This window comes from Pseudorasbora parva, chromosome 24, assembly GCF_024679245.1.
Source record: "Pseudorasbora parva isolate DD20220531a chromosome 24, ASM2467924v1, whole genome shotgun sequence".
Taxonomy (NCBI): Eukaryota; Metazoa; Chordata; class Actinopteri; order Cypriniformes; family Gobionidae; genus Pseudorasbora; species Pseudorasbora parva.
The window spans coordinates 37,410,503-37,438,338 of NC_090195.1; the positions used below are offsets into that span (position 1 = coordinate 37,410,503).

Below are 27,836 nucleotides of genomic sequence, written 5' to 3' on the forward strand. Positions count from 1 at the left end.
GGCAGAAGTAGGAGTTAATAGTGAATATGTGCTCTCCATACTAAAGTGTAACCAGTATTTTCAGGTTATATATGACAATGTGTATAAAAACTACCTAAAAAATATTTAGCCTAATTTAGACTGGAGTGAGGTGAAAACAGAAAAAAGTGCAAAGCAAGTTGTTGTTAGCTAGCTGTTAATTTTATTTAATGTATATTTTAGAATATTAGTCTATTAGTCAAAATAAACTTTTTGGTAATGAAATATGATTTTCAAACTTGTGACTATTTTCTATAACACAATCAGCCATAGGCCAATCAGCGAATGAACCTTCGGCTCGATGAAGTCTGGACTGGGGTCTGAGCTGGCACGAGCGGGCCGTAGGGTTCTCTGTTCGAGACGAAGGGAAGCGGGGGAATCCATGAGGGGATCTTATTATTCAATCTTTGAAGGTCTATGGGAGAAATGGATTCTGGAATTAGAGAGAGGGCACTGACAGAGGATGTAGAGCCGTGGAGATGAGGAATAGTGTTGTCAGAGGTCTGGGGACGGGATCTGCTAACGCCGGCGGGATCCAGTTTGTGTGAGGAGAGAGTCTCCAGGATAGGGTTGCGGAGTAACGGAAGACATGCAACGCCGTTAAGTAATCATGATACAGAAACTGGTAACTGTAATTGTTAGTTATAGCAAGAAGCAAAGTAATCAGATTACTTTTAGATTTTGTTAAAAAAGTGGAATACTATCAGGATTACAATGGTTTCTTTTAAAATCAAATAGATTAATATTTTGACATATTGACATCTGCTTGATTAGGGTAGTGGTTCTGTCAGATGTGGTTAATGTCCGTCATGAGCCGGTGTGTGTGCAAATAACGCCAATCCTCCTCTTCGGACACAGAGAGAAACAGACGCAGCTCAGCTGTTAATTATGAGGCTGCCCGCAGTTATTATGCTTTTAAACAGGACCATGGAAACAGCATGGTTGGACAGAGTAAACGGCTTTCTTTATCAAAGGACTAAACACCAACTTAACATTTGCAGATAAGACTAGCACAGAAATCATGTTAGATAAAATGTAATGCTTGTCAGTCATTTAATCTCTAACCCCATCAAATCAAATCCATAACAAATATTTTTGATCGTGCTTTTTACTTGACTTTATATATGTGACCTTGAAGGAGTCCAAAAGTAATCAGATTACATCGGTTTCATATTGGAGTGTGCGTTTATATGCCCTGATTGTGACCTGAAGGGTTAGATGGGTTCAGGAACTTCTGACCACAGGCTGCTCCCGTTGGAAATACTCTTTATCTGCAGTGTTGCTCTCATCGGCTTTCGTTTGTGACTGTCATGTGCAGACTCACTGCTTCACTGCTGAGTCTGGCCACATCTCACCTGCTCAGGACACAGAGCTGCAGTTGCAAGATATCCCTGGTTTTAAAGTATACTTAAGCATAATTATGAAAAAAATCATTGTATGTATTATTTTGGAAAAACAAAAAGCTTGTATGATGTGATGTGTAATTAGTGTTAAAATGCATTTTAAATGCAACAAAGTACATTTGAGTAGTTTGTCACCTCATTATTTTTGCTATTTACACTAGGGTTACTTATATTCAGTGCATGCATTGTTCTCCTCATCCTGGACAACTTTAAAAATTATATTAATTACACCATAGCCCAATAAATATTTTGGATTTGTTGGATTTAAAAGGGGAGTTATGCAATTCTTGTGCTGCGTTCCACTCCACTGTTAGACATACTTGCAGACTTCCCTAAGCACTCCCCTTCTTGGGACTGAAAGTACTGCCAAACAACACATTCTGTTCACAAGTTCCATTTTCTCTCTCTCATAGCCTACATCATGTTCGACCAGTATCGCGTAGTGCAAGCAGGTTCGGTTTGGTGGAAAAAAATTCTAAGGTTCGGCAGAAACCGAACCCAGTCAAAAAGCCCAATATTTGGCCGAATCCGAACCCAAATCCTGGATTCGGTGCATCCCTAATTAATTATTTAGACAAACATTTAAAAAACACACACACATATACATATAGAATGCTGCATTAAACAATTTCGTAAAGGAAACAAATATTATAAAATCACCTCCATAGTGGATTCCAAGTGATCAAGGGCTTAGGGCGTTCTAGTTCAGGCCATTGCAAAGGTTCCTCCAGACACTCATGCAACGCAAGCAATGATGCACATCCGAGTTACGAGACTGAGGGAAGTTAGTGAGTGAAGGGCATGATAAAAAAACAACTGTAACGCAGCACTGGTCAACGTTATGCCGAGAGTTTCAAGATGATAAAAAAATAAACATTACATTTACATTTAATCATTTAGCAGACGCTTTTATCCAAAGCGACTTACAAAAAAGGGGAGAGCAATAGAAGCAACGAAACAGACAAGGCCAACAACCTGTAAGAGCTGTAAGAAATCTCAATGAATTAGCACAATACACAACATTTTTTTTTTTTGGAACCACGAGGCGCCGCTCGCTCGCAGAACGCAAGCTTCTGGAGGGTGTGTAAGTCTGAACAAGTGAGCTTAGGCGATAACTAGTGCCTTGAATTTGATGCGAGCAGCCATTGGCAACCAGTGCAGTTTGATGAAGAGAGGCGTAACATGCGCTCTCTTCGGCTCATTAAAGACCACTCTCGCCGCTGCATTCTGGATCAGCTGCAAGGGTTTGATAGTGCATGCTGGAAGCCCAGCCAGAAGAGCATTACAATAATCCAGTCTGGAGAGAACAAGAGCTTGAACCAGGAGTTGTGCAGCCTGTTCTGATAGGAAGGGTCTGATCTTTCTAATGTTGTATAAAGCAAATCTGCAGGGCCGGGCTGTTGCAGTAATGTGGTCAGTGAAGTTTAACTGGTCATCAATCACAACTCCAAGGTTCCTGGCTGTCCTTGATGGAGTTATGGTCGATGAACCAAGCTGAATGGAGAAATTTTGATGAAGTGCTGGGTTGGTTGAGAAAACAAGTAATTCTGTCTTTGCAAGATTGAGTTTAAGATGATGCTTTTTCATCCAGTCAGAAATGTCTGTCAGACAGGCAGCGATATGAACACTGACTGTAGGATCATCTGGTTGAAATGAGAAGTAGAGTTGAGTGTCATCAGCATAGCAGTGATAGGAGAAGCCGTGTTTCTGAATGACAGAACCTAATGATGACATGTAGATGGAGAAGAGAAGTGGTCCAAGGACTGAGCCCTGGGGAACCCCAGTAGCTAGATGATGTGACTTAGACACTTCACCTCTCCATGACACCCTGTAGGACCTACCAGAGAGGTAAGACCTGAACCACTGGAGAGCAGATCCTGAGATCCCCGTCCTCTTAAGTGTTGACAGGAGGATCTGGTGGTGAACTGTGTCAAAAGCAGCAGACAGATCCAGCAGAATGAGCACTGAGGATTTGGAAGCTGCTTTTGCCAGTCTCAGTGCCTCAGTTACTGAGAGCATGGCAGTCTCAGTCGAATGGCCGCTTTTGAAGCCGGATTGTTTGTTGTCTAGGAGGTTGTCCCGTTCAAGAAACATAGAGAGTTGATTGAACACAACTCGCTCAAGTGTCTTTGCAATGAAAGGCAGAAGGGATACCGGTCGGTAGTTTTCTAAAAGTGCTGGATTCAGAGAGGGTTTCTTAAGCAGTGGGGTTACCCGAGCCTGCTTAAATGCTGTGGGAAAGGTTCCCGTGTGAAGAGAAGTGTTGACAATGTGAGTGAGTGCAGGAGTGATTGAAGAAGAAATGGCCTGAAGGAGGTGAGTGGGTATAGGATCAAGTGGACAGGTAATAGGGTGATTGGAAAGGATGAGTTTAGAAATATCTGCCTCGGAGAGCGGAGAGAAGGATGGAAGCGTGTTCGTGTTAGTTGTTGAGATGTGCGTGTCAGTTTGTGATGAGGAGAACTGTTTGCTAATGAGAGCTGTTTTGTTTGTGAAAAATGATGCAAAGTCATCAGCTGTAAGAGTTGATGAAGGAGGGGGAGGAGGAGGACAAAGGAGAGAGGAGAATGTTTTAAAGAGTTTGCGAGAGTCAGAGCAATTGTTGATTTTGTTGTGGTAGTATGTTGTTTTAGCAGTGGAGACATTTGTAGAGAAAGAAGAGAGAAGAGACTGATAAAAGGTAAGGTCAGTATAGTTTTTAGATTTCTGCCATTTCCTCTCTGCCGCCCTGAGTCCAGAGCGATGTTCACGGAGAACATCAGACAGCCAGCGGGCAGATGGGGTGGGGCGGGCAGGTCTGGATGAAAGGGGGCAAAAACTGTCTAAGGAGGATGTTGGAGTGTCGGTAGCACTGTTAGTGTCCAGTGCTGAGAACTGAGCAGGTGGAGGGAGTGAAGATGAAACCATAGTGAATAGGCGAGAGGAAGAGAGTGAGCGTAGATTACGCCGAAAGGTAATCTGTGTAGGAGTACGTGTTGTATCAGGAGTCAGTATGAGGTTAAGTATGAGGCCTTCTCTGAAGGCCTTTTATAAACATATTGTTTTATTTCTCAAATGGTTTTTACCATGGCAAGGCAATACATTTATGGTAAAACAGAGAAAGCGGAAGTGTCACATGTCTTGTAGGTGTATGATTGGTCTTGGGGGCTGATCACATGGATGTGGCACCACAGCACCACCAACTGGCAGCAGGAGATGTGGCATTAATTATAAAATTAAAAAAAGGTAGCGGATCTTGCACACTTTTTCAAAACACATATGGTATGATTGCAAAGATATAAATAAATGCTGTAAATAAATGCTGACACTGTGTAAGGTCCTCCGTGACCAAACGTTTGTTACTTTTAAATGCACTGAGCACTTTATATGTGGAGGAAAATAATCAAGACAGCTAGACTGCAGTTCCAGGTGTGTGCATGCTTCAAAAGTGAAATGCAAAAAGTTAAAAAGTTATCATTATTATTACTTTATTTATGTTATTGTATATTATGTTTAATAGCTGTTATCTAAATGTCAGAGCATAACCTGCTGCAGTGTGTGTTTTGTCTGTATATATGCAGTATATTATAGCATGTTGTGTATGTTTTTCACAGCTGCATTCAGATGTGGATAAGGGTGATGGGAATGTGCGGTACGTGTTGACTGGGGAGGGAGCGTCGTCTATCTTTACCATCGATGAGAACACAGGGGACATCCATGCGACCAAGCGTCTGGACCGAGAGGAACAGGGCTATTACACACTGCGTGCTCAAGCCGTCGACCGCCAATCCAGCCGTCCGGTGGAGGGCGAGTCGGAGTTCGTCGTCAAGGTCCAGGACATCAATGACAATGAGCCCACGTTTCTAGATGGGCCATACACCTCAGGAGTGCCAGAGATGGCTCCTCTTGGTATGTCCATTTAACCACACTTTGCTCATCTTCAAAAGATTATGATTACTTTCTCTGAAGGCCTTTTATAAAAATACATTTAAAAAATAGCCAAGAACTACTATTCAAAAGGTTAGGTCAGTAAGATGTTTGTAATGTTTCTGAGAGTGTCTTCTGTTCATTAATATGATCATAACTCCAGTAAAGCAGTGTAATATTCCTCCAGTGTAGATCATCTGTTCTCTGTGTGAATATATAGTAAAGTGTGATTTATTCCTGTGATCTGAGCTGAGTTTATCATCATTACTCCAGTCTTCAGAGTCACATGACCCTTCACTAATCATTCTCATATGAGGATCTGATGATCAACATACACTGAAGATTATTATCAGTGTTGGAAACTGTTGTGCTGCTTCAGAATTTTGTGTAAACTATCATACATTTTTTGTCTTTTGAAAAAGACATTTTATTCTCTGTTAAATGCACTCTACAGTAGAACAAAAACAAAGACAAAAGCTGTACAGAAAAAAATCTTGTGTGTGAGACTACTTCCCAGATTTAGCCATTGCTAGTTTAAAAAGAAAATGCCTTTGTTACTGAAGTGAAAAACATAATTAGAAAATAGGATGACCATATTTTGATTAACGAAAACCTGGACACTCTGTCCGGCAATGAGATACTCAAATGATACTCTAAGTTTACTCATTTAATATTTACATTTACATTTAATCATTTAGCAGACTCTTTTATCCAAAGCGACTTACAAATGAGGAGAGCAATAGAATCAACTAAACAAACAAGGGCAACAGCATGCAAGTGCTGTAACAAGTCTCAGTTAATCGAACACAGTACACATAGTTGTTACAAACAGAGAGGACACGGAGAACTGAAGACAGTGAAACACAGAGTTTATTGAGATGAACCAGGATGAGTATGGCAGAGATGAATGCAGGCAAGATGGATCCGAGTAGAATGACAATAGATTAATACGATACGTCTTTGCTGTAGATAACTTTTCTGTAGCTCAACCAGTAGAGCGTGGTGTTAGCAATGCCAAGGTCATGGGTTTGATTCCCAGGGAAAGCAAGAATTGACAAAAATGTAAAATGTCTGCATTAAAAATGTAATGTAAGTCGCTTTGGATAAAAGTGTAGATAACTGGATGAATGGCAGACTGAGACACAGGAGCGCTGGAGCGATTGAGACGAGGAGCCAGGAGACAAGACGTGGAAACACTCTGGAGACAAGGAGACATAGGTAAGTATGCAGGTGAGTCCGTGGTAGTGAGCATAAGCTGATGCATGTGCAAACGAGACCAGACAGTGACTGAATGCGTGAGCGGGGCTTAAGTGCTGGTGGTGATTGGTGTGCTGATGATGTGCAGGTGCGTGTGATCAGTACTCTTGTGACTGTGAGCGTTGTGTCTGGGAGCCTGGCATGCTTGTAACATTACCCCTCCATGGCCATCTCCCGAGGGCTGAAGATCCCGACAGCGTGGTGGTCTACCTCTACCCCATGGCACCGGTCGATCTGGATGAGTGGAGTGGAAGGTCTCGAGGAGATTTTGGATCTAGGATGTCATGTCGGGGTACCCATGAACGCTCTTCTGGGCCATAACCCTCCCAGTCCACGAGATACTGGAGCTGACCAACACGACGCCGGGAGCTCAAGATTTCCTTGACCTGATATGCTGTGCCGTCTTTGTGTAGGAGAGGAGGAGGAAGCTCCGGGGTAACGCCAGGCTCTGTGGAAACAGAAACAGATGGGTGGGGAGGCTTTAACAGTGACACATGGAAGGTGGGGTGAATCTGGTATTGTGGAGGCAGTTGTAATTTGTAAGTGACCGGATAGATCTGCTGCAGGATGGTAAAGGGGCCAACAAATCTGCGACTCATTGGCGTTGGCGAGTCCACCGGGCAGAAGATCAATGGCACGGTCCCATGGCCGATGGGGAGGAAGCTTGGAAGCCCGTTGGGGACAGAAGACGTCACTGAAAGGGGCGTAGTAGGACGGGACATCCACTGAACGTCGCTCTACCGGACTCACGATGGACGTGGTGCAGACATGGAGATCTTGGGAACGTGGAGAGGGATGTACCGGTGGAGATGGGAAGCAGTCCGGGACACAGGTGTCGCCCCACTTCAGGACTTCCCCGGTTTTCCAGGAGATGACTGGGCTGTGCTGCTCTAATCATGGGTGCCCTATAATGATGTCAGCCGTGGACTCCTCGGGAAGGAATGATCGCACTAACCATATGACGTGGAGGACGGACTGGGCATTCGGAGATGTAATGCCTGGAGAGACCGCAATATAAACACAGACCCTGGGTCAGCTGCCTCTGCCGCTGTCAGCCTTGAGTTATCAAGTTGCTTGGCTTCGTTGGCTGGTTCTGGAGAGCGGACACCATCTGGTTGGCAGAGGTATGGAGAGAATGATGGCTGGCCCTGGTGCTCTTCGATACACACCTGCATGCGAGTGGCGAAGCGGATGGAGAGTTGAATGAACCTTTCAAGCCCGATGGAATCCTCGTATACAGCGAGATGCAGCCGCACTCGAGGATCCAGACACTGTCGGTAGGTCGTTATCAGGGATCGTTCATTACAGCCACTGGCAGCCGCGAGGGTACGGAACTGTAGGGCATACTCATTTACAGACTGAGAACCTTGTTTTAAATGATAAAGCTGCTCACCGATCGGTGAATCCCATGATGGTTTCCCAAAGACCTTCTTGAAATGCGTGATGAAACCTGACAGGGTCTGGATCACTGGACTGTCGTTGGACCACAAGGATTCCGCCCATCAGAGTGCTTTACCAGATAACTGAGACATGATGATGGCCACTTTGGCACATTCCTGTGGATACAAGTGCGGCTGCATCTCCAGGACTAGTATGAAGCAGTATTGAAGCAGAAACCCGTTGCAATCCTCTGCAGAACCAGAGTAGGGCGCCGGTCTGGCCATGGGACTGGCGCACTCCATCGACGAAGAAGAAGCGGTGTTGTTTCCGGTAGTGCTCGATTGAGATCGGTGAGATCGGCTCACTGGGAAGAGCTCGTCATACAGCATCGACGAGCTCTTGAAACGGATCCGGGGTGCTCATCCTGGTGTACGGTGTAGGTCCGGTCTTCTGTTACAAACAGAGAGGACACAGAGAACTGAAGACAGTGAAACACAGAGTTTATTGAGATGAACCAGGATGAGTATGGCAGAGATGAATGCAGGCAAGATGGATCCAGGAAGAATGACAATAGATTAATACGATACGTCTCTTTGCTGTTGTTAACTGAAGGAATGGCAGACTGAGACACAGGAGCGATGGAGACGAGGAGCCAGGAGACAAGACGTGGAAACACTCGGGAGATAAGGAGACATAGGTAAGTATGCAGGTGAGTCCGTGGTAGTGAGCATAAGCTGATGCATGTGCATACGAGACCAGACAGTGACTGAATGCGTGAGCGGGGCTTGTGGTGTGTGGTGATTGGCGTGCTGATGATGTGCAGGTGCGTGTGATCAGTACTCTGGTGACTGCGAGCGTTGTGACGTGGAGAGGGTGGAGCCTGGCGAGCTTGTAACAATAGTACAGTACACATACACTGGTAACACTTTACAATAAGGGTGCGCTAATATGCTTTAATTCATGGTTAAGTTCCAGTTGTCTGCTTTAATTAATAATTAGCTAATAATTCATAAAAATATAATAATAATAATAATAATAATAATAATAATAATAATAATAATATAATACATTTTATTTGTATTGCACTTTACATTTACAAATCTCAAAGTGCTACAGTTAAGATAATTTAAAAATGGGAAAATACAAATAGATTTAATTGCTAAAAGACATAAGATCTCCCGAAAAGAAATGTTTACGTTTATTATGTTATGACTTTACTTGTTGGGGCACATGACTATTATGACTAAAGAAATGAATGAGATTATTACAAGACTCCTGTGAGTTAGGAAGAGGACGAGCTTTTGCCGGTTTTCTCAATATCTAAGGCACAGAGTTTTTACTCTCCAGATGAACTATGAGCCACTGAATGTGTGTGTCATATCTTTGCATCGGTCTGTCCCACATCAAACTGCCAATGAAAATCACCACGAGCTTTCAGAAGCACAAGAATGAGAGCAAGAGAGAACGAGAGAAAGAAACACGGATGCAAAACCAAAAGGTTGAGATAGCTGATTTCTCAGATCTCAGGAGATCTCCTAAAGGATTCTGAAGCGTAATGCTGCTCGCCTGAGGACCTGTCAGAACGAGACTCACAGATTAAACTCCAGGTTCTGCTGGAGTGACAGCGAGCCAGAAACGGGTCAGAAGCTGCGGCAGCAAACAGACGCACAGAACACGGCATGACAGAAACCTCACGTGGCTTTAACTGTGATGTTTCAGATCAACAACTAAAGGGGAATCTGAGGACCTCAAAAAATCCCTGGCTCTATGAGTATTACACGAGACACGAGATAGATGGATGGATGGATGGATGGATGGATGGATGGATAGATAGATAGATAGATAGATAGATAGATAGATAGATAGATAGATAGATAGATAGATAGATAGATGGATGGAAAGATGGAATGAAAGATGGATGGATGGGTGGATCATTTACTATAAACTATACATCACATTCTCACAATTGCTACCGTAACGGTCAGATTTCAGCTCTTGTTTGGGGGAGGAACATGAAAAAGTTTCATCTCCAAAAATTAGTCAAGGTATATTTATTTTCATTACTGTCAGATGACAGTCGGCTGCCTGGAGCACAGAATTGATTACAAACCCCAGAGATGCATTTCTAGAACACAGAAAATGAATGGAAACCTGAGAATGTGATCATTCACTGGAATGAAGATGGACAAATGAGAGATGACGGCGGGAGAGACAGCGATTAGACACTCAAGCCATCAAAAACGCTTCAGCAGAATCTACTGCACACTGGACAGAATCAAATAACACTTCAGATGGCTGTAGGCATTGCCTTGATGCATATAAGAGGTGTGTGTGTGTGTGTGTGTGTGTGTGTGTGTGTGTGTGTGTGTGTGTGTGTGTGTGTGTGTGTGTGTGTGTGTGTGTTTACATGAAGGCAGTGCATCTGCTGTTGGGTTTATTTTGCATTCTTAAAGCATCTTAAAAGTTAGTTTTTATGAGTGGCTTTATGTAGGGTAAAAGTATCAGTACTCTGTTCTGCAGCAGTTCAGACAGTGTAATGCGTTACATCAAGGCCAAATCAACAACACTTCATCTATTCTCTGTGACATTTTCATACGGTTTGCTTCCATGCAAATGTCACAGACTTTGACCCATGCAATGTGTTTTGTTCGAGACAGATTATATGAGGGTGGAAATGAGCAAACAAACTGTACATTGGCTTACTGTAAGTATGTGTTACTGAAGCAGAGTTAATCAGAACAGCCCAGATATCTGCTTATCTCTGCCTAGATAAGACCACTTATTTTTATAGATAGTCCAAGCTTGTCTTGTTTTTTCGTTTCATGGTCAGTTCACTTAGGAAAATACAATACATGCACTTTTTTATTGGATGGGGCACTTTTAACAAAAACACTAACCCTTTGCAGGTCTTAAGAGTAAAGTGTATCTGAAGTATATTCTCATTCATATTTATGTTTTTGTAACACACCAGGGTGACTAGGAACATGAAATTGTCCATTCATGTAGAAATATGAGGAAACAAACAAAAATGCCAAATTCCCTTAATCATCCATCAGAATGAGTAAAACCACAGAATATATTCCTGATGTCTAGCAAAAGATTGTTGAGCTTCACAAAATAGGAAGAGGTAATAAGAAAACAGCTAAAGCATTGAAAATCCTCATTTCCACCATCAGGGCAATAATTAATAAGTTCAATCAACTAAAGATGTTATGAATCTGCCTGGAACAGGACGCGTGTCTGTATCGTTCTAATGCACGAGAGGAAGAGAGTTCGAGTGAACAAAGACTCTCCAAGGGTCACAGATGGAAAATCGCAGAGATTAGTTGAGTCTTGGGGTCAGAAAGCCAAAGAAAATTGCCATAGAATATTAAAATAATCAAATTAGAGTCAAATTGACTCACGAACATCAGAAATGAAATAGTAGTTATGTGTGTGCATGTCAAAACACTTTGTATTCATGTTCATGACCATAAATAATAAAAAGTCACAAAATGTCAAGAAAAAAACAGATCAACCAGCATTTCAGTAAACTCAGAATTTGAAATGGGTTGAATTGAGCTGCAGCACAACATTCTGCTGTACGCTACACACTTTTCTCATGCTCACTAGCATCTTGCTCTGCATGTTTTGTGAATGCACAGGCACGAGTGTGGTCCAGGTGACTGCGACGGATGCAGATGACCCCACGTATGGCAACAGTGCCAGAGTCCTCTACAGCATCACACATGGACACCCGTACTTCTCTGTGGAGCCCAAGACAGGTCACTTTACATTTATTTCATCAATATAGCTCAAAAGTTTACATTACATATTTTCATACAATAAAATTGAAAGTGGACAAATAGGCTACTTTTATGCTCAGTTTTGGGAGCGTATGACATGTGTGATGTGTGTCAGTAATTATGGTTAGGGTTAGCTTCTCCTCATGGAGGTTAAGGCTAGGGTTAGCTTCTCCTCATGGAGGTTAATGTTAGGGTTAGCTTCTCCTCATGGAGCGTTAGGGTTAGCTTCTCCTCATGGAGGTTAAGGCTAGGGTTAGCTTCTCCTCATGGAGGTTAAGGCTAGGGTTAGCTTCTCCTCATGGAGGTTAGGGTTAGGGTTAGGGTTAGCTTCTCCTCATGGAGGTTAGGGCTAGGGTTAGCTTCTCCTCATGGAGGTTAGGGTTAGCTTCTCCTCATGGAGGTTAGGGTTAGACTTAGCTTTTCCTCATGGAGGTTAGGGTTAGGGTTAGCTTCTCCTCATGGAGGTTAGGGTTAGGGTTAGCTTCTCCTCATGGAGGTTAGGGTTAGGGTTAGCTTCTCCTCATGGAGGTTAGGGTTAGGGTCAGGGTTAGCTTCTCCTCATGGAGGGTTAGGGTTAGCTTCTCCTCATGGAGGGTTAGGGTTAGGGTTAGCTTCTCCTCATGGAGGGTTAGGGTTAGGGTTAGCTTCTCCTCATGGAGGGTTAGGGTCAGGGTTAGCTTCTCCTCATGGAGGGTTAGGGTTAGCTTCTCCTCATGGAGGTTAGGGTTAGGGTTAGCTTCTCCTCATGGAGGTTAGGGTTAGGGTTAGCTTCTCCTCATGGAGGTTAGGGTTAGCTTCTCCTCATGGAGGTTAGGGTTAGGGTTAGCTTCTCCTCATGGAGGTTAGGGTTAGGGTTAGGGTTAGCTTCTCCTCATGGAGGGTTAGGGTTAGCTTCTCCTCATGGAGGGTTAGGGTTAGGGTTATCTTCTCCTCATGGAGGTTAGGGTTAGGGTTAGCTTCTCCTCATGGAGGGTTAGGGTTAGGGTTAGCTTCTTCTCATGGAGGTTAGGGTTAGCTTCTCCTCATGGAGGTTAGAGCTAGGGTTAGCTTCTCCTCATGGAGGTTAGGGTTAGGGTTAGCTTCTTCTCATGGAGGGTTAGGGTTAGGGTTAGCTTCTCCTCATGGAGGGTTAGGGTTAGCTTCTCCTCATGGAGGTTCGGGTTAGGGTTAGCTTCTCCTCATGGAGGTTAGGGTTAGGGTTAGCTTCTCCTCATGGAGGTTAGGGCTAGAGTTAGCTTCTCCTCATGGAGGGTTAGGGTTAGGGTTAGCTTCTCCTCATGGAGGGTTAGGGTTAGCTTCTCCTCATGGAGGTTCGGGTTAGGGTTAGCTTCTCCTCATGGAGGTTAGGGTTAGGGTTAGCTTCTCCTCATGGAGGTTAGGGCTAGAGTTAGCTTCTCCTCATGGAGGTTAGGGCTAGGGTTAGCTTCTAAGGGTTATAGTGATCAATCCACAAAAAAACATGGTTACTACATTTTTACTATAATAAAACTATGGTTGATTTTTGAAAGAGTATTTATCAGTCAAATTCATAAACAATGTAAATTCAACAGGTATGAAACATGATCAGTAAGAGAAATACACTGTTATTGGGAGACGAGCACTGGATTGCAAGCAGGTTAGTTGGGAAATACACTTATTTATTATTCAGAATGCAGATTTGGCACATTTCAGCAGCTGAAGATATGAAACCATACCACACACGGACATACTCCAGCATATTGTTTTAAAAGAAGGACATTCCTCCTGCCATGTCCGTCTCACCCATGCTTCCTCTATTCTTTAGTGTCAGGAAATGGGGAAACCTGAGGTGTCGTTATTTAGAGTTAGAGCAGCCGGATCGCTGCAGAAACACCAGCAAGAGGATTCTGACATTAGTTCTGATTGGATTGTGATGGGACCAGAAGTAGCTTTACACTGCTCCACTTTAGTGTGATAAAGGTCTATCCATATACATCTGGGATGGCATGGGGCAGAGTAAATGAGGAGAGAAATCGAGTGTAGTGTCGTAACTACTAAAGCGCTCCTACGCTACCTTACCCTAACCCTAACCCTAACCCTTATCCTTCAGCTGCTTTCATTAGGTGTGTTCAACTTAACTGACACGGCTCAGGTGTTATGCATCTTCCTCTTCACAATACCTCATAGATTTTCTATGAGGTTAAGGTCAGGCAAGTTTTCTGGCCAATTAAGAACAGGGATCCCATGGTCCTTAAACCAAGTACTGGTTGTTTTTGCACTGCCTTGACCTTGGACCTCAGAGAACACAGTGGACCAACACCAGCAAATGCCATGGCTTCCCAAACCATCACTGACTGTGGAAACTTTACACTGGAGCTCAAGCAGCGTGGACTGTGTGCCTCTCCTCTCTTCCTCCAGACTCTGGGACCCTGATTTCCAAAGGAAATGCAAAATTTACTTTCATCACAGAACATAACTTTGGCCCACTCAGCAGTCCTTTCTGTCTTTAGCCCAGATGAGACGCTTCTGATGCTGTCTGTTGATCAAGAGTGGCTTGACACAAGAAATGCGAAGCTGAAACCCATGTCTCGCATACGTCTGTGCGCAGTGGTTCTTGAAGCACTGACTCCAGCTGCAGTCCACTCATTGTGAATTTTTGAATGGGTTTTGTTTCACAATCCTATCCAGGGTGTGGTTATCCCTACTATTTTAGTTACGGTTTACGGTTTACTTTCATTTTGTTTTTTTATTTTGAATTAAAGTTTGTTGAATGTTCGCTGGTTCCCGCCTCCTTCCTTCCCATCTTCGAACTCTTTTACAATAATATACAAGTTTCACTATTGAATAGAATAAGTAAAATCAACTTTTTGATGATATTCTAATTATATGAGCAGCACCTGTATACTACTGATCCACCCGCATTGACTGAATCAAATTGTGTTGCATTATTTTCCTGTTAACACTGTGAAGCTGCTTTGAAACAATTGGACTTGTAAAAATAATATAATATATAAATTATACAAATAAAGATGACTTGAACTGAGCTAAGATGCCAGATGACAATCTGCTTCATGCATTTCTTCTTTGCCATTAGACCTCCTTTGTATGTGTAGTTTTGCCAAAGTTTTGCTAATGTTTTCTTGCCTTAAAAAAGAACAGCCCTTACAGTATGTTCCCAAGGGAGATAAAAAATATCCTCATCACCCCTCCATTCTTCTCTGGATGTGTCATCAATGCAGCCAAGTTAAGTTTTCCTTTTTATGCTTGTTCCTTAAAGCTAGGGTGAGCAGTTTTGTAAGGGCTAGCAATAGCAACCTAGCTCCGAAAGCATGAGATTCCGGCCCCCATTCAGATCATCTTCAGAGCCACGCCTCAGCCAGAGCAGACTCTGTAAACCACCATGATAGACGCCGTTTGAGAGAAACATGAGGAATGCAACGCTTTTAAAGGCCCTGTCCCAATGGCACCCTGATCCTCACAGTCTTCCTCTGAGTCCACACTGTGGTGATGTAACGCTGCTTTGACTAACCCTAACTGAGGCCGCAATGGGGACACTCGTGAGCTAAAATCACAACCAGGACACCGAGTCTCGTAGACTGAACACACACGTGTGCGCAGTGGCCATATAAGTCTGCAAGACCACAAGTGCACATGGAGTGAGGTGAGACACCATTACAGTACAAGACACATGAAACCCTCAACACTGGGCACAGGTGGACAGATGCAACAAATCCCGAACAATAAACTGATGCTTCGTTCAAATTGCAATGATTGGACAAATATCTTTTGACTTCCACAGAAGATAGAACACTTCAAATATTGATTATTATCAGGATGTGAAGAGACTTTCAACCAGTATATAAACTGCCTACCCAAAGCAGCTTCACAGTAAAAACAGGACAATGATGTATTCTGTTGTTCAGCTGAAGTCAGTTCAGTGTTGATTCAGTTCCATTGTAAAGATCATCAGTTATTAAATTAGTTCATTTAATCTATACAGCAGCTCTGGAGAAAACAGTGATGCCGTCATCCAGCTCGTAAAATATCTGATCCATCATGAGGCTGCCATTAACTCTTTAATCAGTTAGTCTCTGCATCAAAATGTGTATCTTCATTGCATTAAAAGCTGAGCTAAAATCAATAAATAGTTTCTAGTTTAATGTGCACTGTAGTCTAAATATATTCTGCTTTTCTGACCAACCCTAAATATGAACCAAAGTAATAGTTATGATTACCTTAGCAAACACTAAATTACATCAGTGGACAGGACAGAAAACCTGACAGTTGACTTACTGTGTGTGTGTGTGTGTGTGTGTGTGTGTGTTCATACCTGCTGCAGTCTCATTACCCAGCATCCTACTGGGTTCCAGCTGCCACCTGCAAAGCACTCTGGGTATGAGTCTCAGACAGGAGGTTGTAGGTGTGCTTGTTAGTTTCTCTCTTTCCTGAGGCGAGAGGAGCGTGTCGACCCGTCTCATTATTCTCTGATGCCTGTGGTGTTAACCAACACGTCTCTGTGTGTGTGTGTGTGTGTGTGTGTGTGTGTGTGTGTCATTTGCTGCTGTATCTGAGGCATTGTTCATCTGTCATGGACTTTTTCCTTTTGATTCATCTGAGGTTCCACATCTGAGAAGTGATAATGTTGCTGAGGAATGGATAGATGTGACACAAACGCTGCATATGAGCAGTGGATGCTGTATAATGATTAGACTGTGACCCCATCTGGGGCCAGGCGTGCGGTTCTGACAGTCGAGGGGTTTGCGAGCCCACACACAAACAATCTCATCAACATCTGTGCTACTACAGTCTTGCTCACTTATATTGCACAGTTAGCTGTCTCTAGCAGGTTTTCCTACTTGAATGTTGATTATTTCCTCATACTCTCCATTGTTGCGGCTTCCCTCTTGCCAGTCTTTCAGTAAGCCTGTTTAGTTCCAGTCTCTATGAACAAAATGTGCTTATATTATCATCTTGCTCGTTCTGAATCAGATCCGAAGTAACAAGTAACTTGCTACTTGAGTAGACTTTTAATTCATACTCTTTTTACTTTTTCTCAAGTAATTATTAACATTATCTCTCTTACTTTTCTTTAGCCATTATTTGTTGCAAGTAATTGTTCGTTTACTAAAATATATATTTTTTTGGTTTGTCTCCCCTACTCTGGTGATTTGTCATAATAATAAAATTGTCTGAATAATTGTCTGAACAATATTTCAACAATAAATGTTTATTATTATTATTATTATTATTGTTGTTATTATTATTATTATTATTTAAAAGTTAACCAGTGAGTAGTTCTTGTAGAGTTTATATTTAACTAAAAATATTGCTTCAAAATATCACTTCAAAAAGTGCTGTCCAAACAGCATTACAACATAATGATCATGTTTTTAGATTTATGCCTGTTTTTTCTTCGCACACCAGAGACTAAATAAAGGCTGTTTCCCTCAGGCATAATACGGACAGCTCTGGCCAACATGGACCGAGAGACGCGTGACCAGTACGTGCTGGTCATCCAGGCCAAGGACATGATGGGTCAGATGGGAGGACTGTCCGGCAGCACCTCGGTGACGGTCTATCTCACCGACGTCAATGATAACCCGCCGCGCTTCTCTCGCAGTAAGAGCAAACATTTCCTCCTGACCTCTGGTCACCGAGGACATCTGGTGATTGTGGAAAGTGGATATGATGTAAGCCATCTCAACTAAATGAAAAGCTGGCCGTCAAGCTACAGCAGTTAGAAGTTCTAATGCTTTAGAAAAAGTGCGTTGTGTTTAAACTGAAAGCGAGTTGTGTGACAATCAATAGGATCAACTCTCTTATTAGAATAAACAAAGATGTAAATTGCAAGCATGTCATTATGTTCATCTTTTAAACTATCAAACAGATACATATTAGCATAATTTATGCTTTAAATGTTTCTCAACCAAGTATTGATGTAACAAAATGTAGTTAGTAATTGTAATGTGATATATAGGCTACATATAATTGCTTTGTAACACACTACTACAAACACTAGTCAAGTCAATTTTATTTACAAGTCCACTTCTTTTAAAGCAGCTTCACAGTATTAAACAGGAAGATAATGCAACAGAAAACGCTGATGTTATCAACTCATTTCAATTATCATATAGTGTCAATGTGGGCAGATCAGTGATATAGTTGAGATTTTAGTGTCCCTAACTGAGCAAGCCAAAAGCCAAAGGAGATGGTGGCAAGGAACCAAAACTCCTTCAGGGCCAGAATGGAGAAAAAAAAACCTTGGGAGAAACCAGGCTCAGTCGCTCAGTTCTCCTCTGGCCGACGAGCACACAGTGTGTGATTATTATTCTGTACAGGTCAAAGGTCATATTAGATCGATAGGTATTCATAAGATTATTCAAAAGATTGGAGTTGTCACGCCGAAGACGGGTTTATTGAGGATGTCATGTCGATGTGGCATTTACAGGAGCGTTTAGTTGACACGGTCTCAGCAGACACTTCATGGAGGAGCTGGTCATGTCCACCATCTGACCTGGATCCGGCCGACTGCAGTAAACCTCGGGATAAACAGAGAGACCAAGATTAGTGTAGATGCCACTCTTTTTATGATGAAACGAGTACATCAGGTGTTATGGGAAGTGTTCCCGGTTCCGCAATAGATGTGAGGAAGTATAATGAGCTGAGAGCTCGCTCAAGTACTGAGGAGCTAAACCATTACTGCTTTGAGCATTTAGCAAGATTTTAAATTGTTAGTTCACCCAGAAATGTGAATTCTGTCATTAATTCCTCATATTGCTGGACACCTGTAAGACCTCGGTTCATCTTCACACACAGATGAAGATATTAGTGTTGAAATCCGATGGCTCAGAAAGGCCTTCATTGACACCAATGTCATTTCCTCTCTCAAGACCCATAAAGGCACTAAAGACGTCGTTACAAAGCCCATCTCACTACAGTGGCTCTACAATTATTTTATATAGCAGCAAGAAGAGTTTTTGTAAGCAAAAAATAAAATAAATTACCACTTCTATAGTGATGGCCGATTTCAAAACACCAATTCATAAAGCTTCGAACCGTTATGAATCAGTGTTTTGATTCATGATTCAGAGTGTGTGTCAAACCGCCAAACTGCTGAAATCATGTGACTTTGGCGATCCAAAAATGCTAATTCAACTGATTACTTAAGCTCTGAGACTTTACGAAGCTGTGTTTTAAAATCGGCCCATCACTATATAAGTCGTTATTTAATTTTATTTCTATTCTCGTTGCTTCATAAAATGATTGTAGAACCACTTTAGGGTTAGAGATGTCTTTAGTTCCTTTTATGGGTCTTAAGAGAGTAAATGACATTGGTGTCGGAGGCCTTTCTGAGCTGACAGATTTCAACAATAACTCCTGGGATATTGATCTGGTCAGTTAATCAGTCGGTTAATCAGTTTCAGCTGCTTTGGTGTTAATGAAACTAACAACAGGTGCACTAGATGGGCAACAATGAGAAAACCCCCAACCCCCTTTTCTGACTTTTCACCAGTTTTGTATTTGGCTAGGGTCAGTGTCACTACTGGTAGCATGCGGTGATACATAGACTTTACAGAGGTTGCACAGGCAGTCCAACTTCTCCAGGATGGCTCAACAATACATGCCATTGTTAGAAGGTTTGCTGTGTCTCCCAGCACAGTTTCAAGAGCATGGAGGAGATTCCAGGAGACAGACAGTTACTCTAGTAGAGCTGGACAGGGCTGTAGAAGGTCCTTAGCCCATCAGCAGGACCGGAATCTGCTCCTTTGTGCAAGGAGGAACAGGATGAGCTCTGCCAGAGCCCTTTAAAATGAGGCCACTGGTGTGAATGTCTCTGACCAAACATTCAGAAACAGACTTTATGGCCAGGGTCCTTTAGTGGGCCCTGTGCTCACTGCTCAGCTCCGTGGAGCTTGATTGGCATTTGCCATTGAACACCAGAATTGGCAGGTCCACCACTGGCAGCCTGTGCTTTTCCCAGATGAGAGAAGGTTCATCCTGAGCATATGTAACAGTCGAGAAAGGGTCTGGAGAATCTGTGGAGTTATGCTGCCTGTAACATTGTTCAGCATGACCGGTTTGGTGGATGGTCTGGGGAGATATATCCTTGGAGGGATGCACAGACCTCTACAGGCTAGACAATAGCAGCCTCATCTGGCAAGAGTATGCAGGCAGTTCCTAGAGGATGAAGGAATTGAAAACATTGAATTGCACCACGCTCACCTGGCCTAAATCCAAAAAAACACCTCTGCGACATTTTGTTCCTGTCCATCCGACGGCACTAGGTTTCACCTCAGACTGTCCAGGAGCTCAGTGATACCCTGGTCTAGCCTAGAAGTCTAGACGCACCCTAGCGGCAGCAAATCTAATCTGCCCGCGAGTGTCGTCTAGCAACTCTCAATACCCTTCTGAGCTGTAAACGCCAAACTCTTGTCAGGCCCATCACATCGTGTATAGAGTCGGCGGGCGGGGCCATAATGACGATGGCCGAGTTGCGTTTGCTTGCTTCTAGTAGACACTGGCGAACGGCGGTCTTTCGAATCAGCGACTCTGGAAGACTTGAGTTAAGCTTTTCTCTGAGAAAAGAACAAAGAGCGGCACTGAAGTCATTCTGAAGAAGGGAAGATGTGTTCGGAGTTTAGCTGACCGGATACGGCGAATGTTTAATCTATCAACGAGCACCGTTTCACCTTCGTTGCTCTGGTTGGTGTAGCGCTATCCTATCGCGTGCAGAGGGAGTTTGAAAGAAAACCGTTTATCCCGCCCCTCGGATTGAGCCCTGTCAATGGTGAGTTTCCAGCAAACATCTTGATGTGGGTCAGGCTTGTCAGGCTAGCCCTGGTCCAGATCTGGGAGGAAATACCACAGGACATCATCCGTTGTCTAATTAGGAGCAAACCCCAACATGGTCAGGCATGCATACAAGCATGTGGGCGCCATATAAACTACTGAGTACCAATTTGAGTTGCTGCAATGACATTTCAGGAAAATGGACTTGCCTGCTGCATAATTGTTTCACTTAGATTTTCAGAGTATCTTTGAATTCAGTTCTCTGTAGTTTGATCATTTTTATTTCCATCAAATTTTGTAGCATTTTTTCATTCATAACACATTACATAGTCCATATGAGTATAGATATCCAGCATGATATTTTCCCCCTTTGAAATCTGATGTGTTTTCAAAGTTTTCCTTTAATTTTTTTGAGCAGTGTATCTTCATTTGTGTTCTGAAGATGAACTTCATGTCTTACCGGTGTCGAACGACAACAGGGTAAGTAAATTAATGACAGTATTTACAGTTTATTTATTTTTGGGTGAACTAACCCTTTAAAATGTATGTGATGTTTAAAGGGTTGATGAATTGAGAAATCAACTTTCCCTTGAGTTTTAGATCTATAAAATGTCATGGTAATATAAGAATATCCTGTAAGTTTATGAGCTGAAAACTTCCTTGTTAGTCAAAGAAAAGCTTTTATAGACACCAGGCTCAAACGGTCCTGTGCTTCATACTTACGTCATTGCGCGAAACATCGCCTCTATGGCGCGCCTAATCCAGTAGCCTCGCCCACCGACATCTGAAGTTTGCGCTTATATTGTCCGATCTTGCGGGCTATGTGTAATATAAAAATAATAGTCCAATCAATCACGGGTCGAGGAGAAATAAATCATTGTGTTTGTTTGATAAAGACGTTTACGAGCCCTGTGGTCGAGAGAATCATTCTGGTTGCCGCTTCTCCCTCAATCTCTCCTCTCTCTCGTGAACTGAGGGAAGAAGAGCTGCTGCGTTTTGGACCAGCTGGAGTTTTTTTATTAAGCGAGCAGGGCAACCACCCAGTAGAGCATTACAATAATCTAGCCTTGAGCTCATGAACGCATGTACTAACTGTTCAGCATTTTGCATTGAAAGCATGTGCCATAGTTCAGATATATTTTTAAGATGGTAGAATGCGGTTTTACAGATGCTAGAAATGTGGCTTTCAAATGAGAGATTGGTATCAAAGAGCACACCCAGGTTCCTCACTGACGACGAGGGCTTGACAGAGCAGTCATCCAGTGTTAGACAGTATTCTAGGTTACTTGTGGAGTTTTTTTCCACTAGTCATTTATCATTGTTTTCTGGAAAGACACTCCTTCTATGTTTGCAATTAGGGTTCATTGTCACATCCGCCAGATTAATTATCATCAGCTAAAAGGCACTTTTCCCACCAAGAGTAGACAAATGATGCATTGCGAGCATTAAACCTGTGCTCAAGCGATCAGTGCACATGCAATAGAGCAAACTCAGGCGTTTTGGTTTAGCAAGTATCCAGATTATGATATTTTGCTGTGTCTTCCTCCAGTTCTTACTGTACCATATCACACAGAACTGGCTGCATGCTGGGAATTTGGCTTCTGCGAATTGGATCAAAGTTTGACCCCATCTAAGCGTTATGACCCGTACACCCGTATGCATTTTCGTAGCCTTAAGTAGGTGAAACCGGCTGGCGCCATCTTTGCAGCATGTCACTCCTGGATAACTGAAAATGGGCAAAGAGGCAGGACATGCCTGGAGCTGAGATGCCTGGATGCTGAAACCACACCCACATTTTCAAGTTATGAAGTAATTGTCTTACAGAGTTTTAGCATTAAAGTGAAATAAAATAATAATGTTTAATCCCTGATCAAGTTTAGTAGTATCCGACTTATGGCCCAGGTCAGGAAACAGACTGGCCTATTATTAAAAATAAAAACTTGACTCGATCATTTAACAACTTCAGAACTCATGGTAAGTCTCTCTTGACAAAAAGGCTAACATGTTAACCCTAGATATAATTTCCTCTATGAAGAAAATGAATGGGCTTTTTACTGTCTAGACGCTAGACAGAAGTCAAACACATTTGGAATAAGAAGAGCACTGTGAAAAAGAGAGGCCTGAGAAAATAAGGGGAGTCTGAAGAAACCTGTAAGGAATAAAAATAAAGACAGGAAAGAGAGAATAATGGATGGCAAAGAAAAAGAAAAGGATAGGTAGATGGATGGATGAATGGAGAGATGAAACCAAGGCGAGGGTGACGGACCAGGTTTGGTCTGCTAGAAGCTTCTATTCCATGGCAAATTAAAGTCATTACAGAGATTTACACGCCGGTTCTCCACGAGGGAGACGTGATAACACAGACGGCGAGATCTAATGACACTCATCATCATCATCATCTTACCCTCCAGCTCTCATCAGCATCCGAGGAAAACCTGAGGCCGTACGATTATACGGACCCGCAGATATTCTTATTGAAGATCCAAATGAAAAAAGGATTGAAAGTACTGTGTATAATATCGCAATTTCTGTCCCCAGCCTGTCAGTCTCACAAAAACAGACACACATTTCACCCAAAAAACAAAATAAAAAATGAAATAAGAAATCATATTTTGGAAGAAGAAAATGGTACCTATTGGGATGACTAAGATTTTTCTTGTTTTATCCCTAATTCCCATTACTGTATCTACATTCCCAGAGGTGTTTGTGTGTAGTAATGCTATAGTCTTCATGTGTGTTCACTTCTATTGCTCCAAAAATACTTTATACAATTTATAACTTTCATTATTCAAATCAATTGACTGATTGTTAGGCTGCATTAACTAGGTCAGCCGGAACCGGGAACACTTCCCATAACACCTGATGGACTCGTTACATCATAAAAAGAGTGGCATCTACGCTAATGTTAGTCTCTCTGTTTATCCCGAGGTTTACTGCAGTCGGCCGGATCCAAGCCGTGTCCGGATCGGATGGTGTGTGTGTGTGTGTGTGTGTGTGTGTGTGTGTGTGTGTGTGTGTGTGTGTGTCCGGATCGGATGGTGGAGCTGCGTCTGGACATGACCAGCTCATCCTGGAGTGTCTGCTGAGTCCATGTCCATTGGTGTCTCCTCTGAATTTGCCTCACCGGCACGTCATGCTCAATAAACCCGTCTCCGGCGCAATAACTCCGATCTTTCAAGTGTTCATACTCTTGTGTAATCGACGCACCATCCTAAATAAACCCGTCTCTTGCGTGATACCCAGAAATGTTGAATATTCAGCTCTAATATGATTTCTGAGCTGTGCGGTGTCCAGAATAATAATCCTCCGCTGTGTGTTAATAGGCCAGAGGAGAACTGAGTCTGGTTTCTCTAAGGTTTATTTTTCTCCATCACGCCCTGATGGAGTTTCGGTTCCTTTGGTCGCCTTTGGCTTGGCTCGCTCAGTTGGGGACACTGACATTATGATCAAAGTTATTCAACTAAATATACAAATAACATTAATTAATTAGGTCTTATTTAATTCTATAAACTAGAATTCAGCTGCTCTGAAACAATCGGTATTGTAAAAGCGCGATATAAATAAAGTTGATTGATTGATTGACATAATTTAGGTTGTACTTTTGTTTTGTGTTTCTCCAAAAAATAACAATAAATAAACAATAAATAAGAACCAGAACAATAAATAACTATACAATAACAGCCCATTTGTAGTGTTACATTATTACGAGTACTGTAATTGTACTGACATTACAATGACACATCATTAGGCTAAAAATAATGGGTTGCAAGAAATGTGCAAATTGTCACAAAAGTGTAATTGTCACAAAAAATACAAAATCTTACTGATCCTAAATTGTATGCAAATATTATTTGTTTAATTTTCATCAAGCCGAAAATGACATTTCTAATTCATTTCCTTTGATTTATGGGTTGGCCATTGGCAGGTTTAGGTGAAATCCACCCTTTTGAATGAGTTTAGTGTTAATGTTAAACATCTGTCTGCAGAGTCGTATCAGTACTCGGTGCTGGAGTCTCTGCCCGTGTCGGCAGTCGTGGCCAGACTGAAGGCCGCAGATGCTGATATCGGCTCCAATGCAGAGATGGACTACTGTATAATAGATGGAGATGCAGCTGGTGTGTTCAACATCACCACAGACGAGGAGACGCAGGAGGGAGTCATCTTTCTGCAGAGGGTGAGATCATACACAGGGTGCTTCTCAATATCCCTCCTCGTTTCCGAGGAGGCTTCCTGAGGAGGCATGAGCGAGGTTACACAGGAGTATCCTTTGTGGAAGTGTTTTATTGACTCAACGTGACGCATGCATTAATTCTCCTCCCCCTTCACATCGTGCCACAGTTTATTCATAATTATTATTATGTTTACATATAAAAGACACAAATGTTTGTCAAATAACAACAGCTGACAGTTGCAGAATTATATCAAAGCACAATAAAATGAAAGAAACAAATTGAGAAACAAATAGAAACTAATACTATACAATGAATAAAAAGCAGTTAACTGGAATTTCTTATTAATAATAGCAGGAAATATTGATTAAAATATGGACAAATGTTGTATTTTGTGGAGGCTGAAGCTGCAATATAAATAATGATCTCTAATATCCAAGAATCCTGACTCAATCCAGCGGTGCAGAGTTATCATTAACTGACGGCGCTTTAAAGTGACGTTAAAGGGAGCGAGGATATATCATTTCACTTGATTCAATTCCTCCATCCTCACATCTTTTCCTCGCGTCTTTTCCTCACGTCCTTCCCTCGCATCCTGAAGGGCCAGAGCTAAGGCGCGAGGAAAGGAAGCTAGGAAAGGAAACGAGGATGCACAAATAAGAATTGGGAAGCACCCATAGCCGAACACAGGCTTGAGCTGTTAAATTAACTTTATGACACCAAATCATTTTACAATGAGTCTATGAGACTAACTGAAATAAGGCTGGCTGATTTGGTAAACTTGTTTTATGAAACAGGCTTCTGGTAGCTATCTTTTGTTTGTTGCTTTGGCCTAACCCACTCCTGAAGAAAATGCTTCTCTTTTTATGTTAGAATTGTTTGTTTAGGGTTCTTTTTGCACTGTGTTTAAGTCATCATGTGCTTATTGTAAATACACATGATGAAATCTTACTTTGTGTACCGAGTGCTGGGACTGAGAACAATTCAAAAGCCACTTTCGTGTTGCCCCTATAAATCTAATTGGGAACATAACACCCTTCTATGGTCAATATTGTGAAGAGCTGTCCATGTGCACCTAAAACACTTTGCTTAATTTCTGTTATGGGTTGGTGCTGACAGAAGTTCATCGTGGTGCGCGTGATGGGAGCGGCGGCACTGCCGGCAGTCCTAGGATTACACCACACTGTATCAACTAGTTTAGTTTAATATTGTCCGGGGATATACATATGTTATTTGTATATAAACTGTGTGTTTTAAGAATCAGTTAATTAATTAAATCAGTGCCACTTTTATTTTTTGTAGGAGAGTGTAGCGAAGAGGCTGAGGTGGCATTAATCAATTTGTGGAAGTGTATTAACAGGAAGACTTAGGGACAGAAACGTTAGGCTAGACAAAAGGTTCAAACCGATCAGTAACATACACCAGGGTGATCCAAAAGGCAGAGATGAGTAGGCAGGCAGAAGGTCCAAACAGTCATTAGTCCAAACTAAGGCCCTGTCCACACGAAGCCAGAGCTTTCCCAATACGAACTTTTTTTTCCCTCATTTCAAGAAATATCTGCGTCCACACAAGATTACCGAAACCAACTAAAAAACGATGTAGTTTCCATGCCAGGCCAGTGTGTGGCGCTGTAATTCTGCCACAGAAATACACTAAAAAGGGAGAAGAAGAGTTGTGGCTAGGCAGGGGTATAGCAGAGGTCGGAGGTGAGGCAAAAAATCACAATAAAATAACAATAAATACATTTGCTACTTAACAGATGTGTTTTATTAACGCCTACACCGACCCCTGACCCTGAACACACCCGTACAGTACTGCAGATACGGTCATTAAATGAGGCGATATTGATGAGCTCATGCCCAGTGCCGGAGCTTTATCCCTAAACTCTTCACCGTGCTGGACGTAGTGTGATGACATCACCGTTTCAGAAAATACACGGATTCGCTGTACACACGAAAACGAAAGATTGTTGTTTTTTAGATTTATCCACTTTGGGACCCGGTTTCAGAAAATATCGGATTCATGCTTCCCAAACGCCGGATCCGTGTGGACGAAACGCTGATACGGTACAAAATTTATACGTATAGGCAACCTGATCACACATAAATGCGTATGAATAGTATGAGTGTGCAATGTCGTGGAATGTATACGCCAAAACTCATTTTGGCGTGCAAATGATACGCTGTTTTTCGCGTGCATATGATACGCACTTTATGGCGTATATATGACACGCGCTTGGGTAGGCTTAGGGTGGTGGGGTGGGGGGGTTCGTATGTATAATACGCCATAAAATGCGTATCATATGCACACAAAAAACAGCGCATCATATGCACGTCAAAATGAGTTTTGCCGTACACATTTGACGACATTGCACACTCGTACTATTTATACGCATTTTTTGTGAGATCCTGCTGGTATAGGACGGATCTGTGTGGACGGGGCCGAAGCAGCCTATGCAAGGGGAAGATACAACAGACGTAAGACAGGAAAAAGGCAGAACTGACACAGTCAGGTCACTCTTGAAAACGCTTGGTAAGGCAGTAGAACTGGCAATACTTTGCAGTGAACCAACATGCGGCTAAATACAGCTCTTGCTAAATACAGCTCTTGCTAAATACAGCTCAAACAGGAAATGAGAGTAGAAGCAGAGGGAGTGACACTGTCAGCTACACTCCTGCTTTAAGACTGTCTTGATAGTTTTCTATGAAAAGACAAAATCACTGACAAAGAATACATTTTTGCTGTTTGTTGCTTTTCTCCTTCTCTGTACTTGTCTTCTCCCATTCTGTCTTTAAATGTAATTGCTCTCTCTCTCTCTCTCTCTCTCTCTCTCTCTCTCTCTCTCTCTCTCTCTCTCTCTCTCTCTCTCTCTCTCTCTCCAGATTTTGGACTATGAAACTAAAAGCAGTTTTTCTCTGAAGATTGAAGCCACTAATCGGAATATCGACCCTCAGTTCCTGAGCTTCGGCCCGTTCAGTGATACGGCGGTTGTAAAGGTGTTTGTAGAAGATGTGAACGAGCCGCCGGTCTTCTCGGCCCGGGTCAGTCAGATGCTGGTGTCTGAGGCAGCGAGGGTTGGCTCTGTCATTGGGACCGTTTCAGCTCGAGACCCAGACTCGTCCAGCAGTGCCATCAGGTAAACGCTTTATTCATCTGTGTGCTGCTGTGTG

General features: G+C 42.5%; 1 protein-coding gene across 2 annotated transcripts in view; it reads left to right on the forward strand.

The window, feature by feature from the left end:
- LOC137063834 (cadherin-7) overlaps window positions 1-27,836 on the forward strand; it is a 78,147-nt gene that overhangs the window by 25,619 nt on the left and 24,692 nt on the right. For both annotated transcript variants that reach the window (XR_010901441.1, XM_067435108.1), the window contains exons 3-7: window positions 5,015-5,309; window positions 11,609-11,728; window positions 17,159-17,326; window positions 24,484-24,671; window positions 27,549-27,802. Coding sequence is in view for 1 of the 2 variants with exons in the window: in XM_067435108.1 (XP_067291209.1) it covers window positions 5,015-5,309; window positions 11,609-11,728; window positions 17,159-17,326; window positions 24,484-24,671; window positions 27,549-27,802 (1,025 nt within the window). In the remaining variant the exon portion in view is untranslated. The remainder of the gene's footprint in view (window positions 1-5,014; window positions 5,310-11,608; window positions 11,729-17,158; window positions 17,327-24,483; window positions 24,672-27,548; window positions 27,803-27,836) is intronic.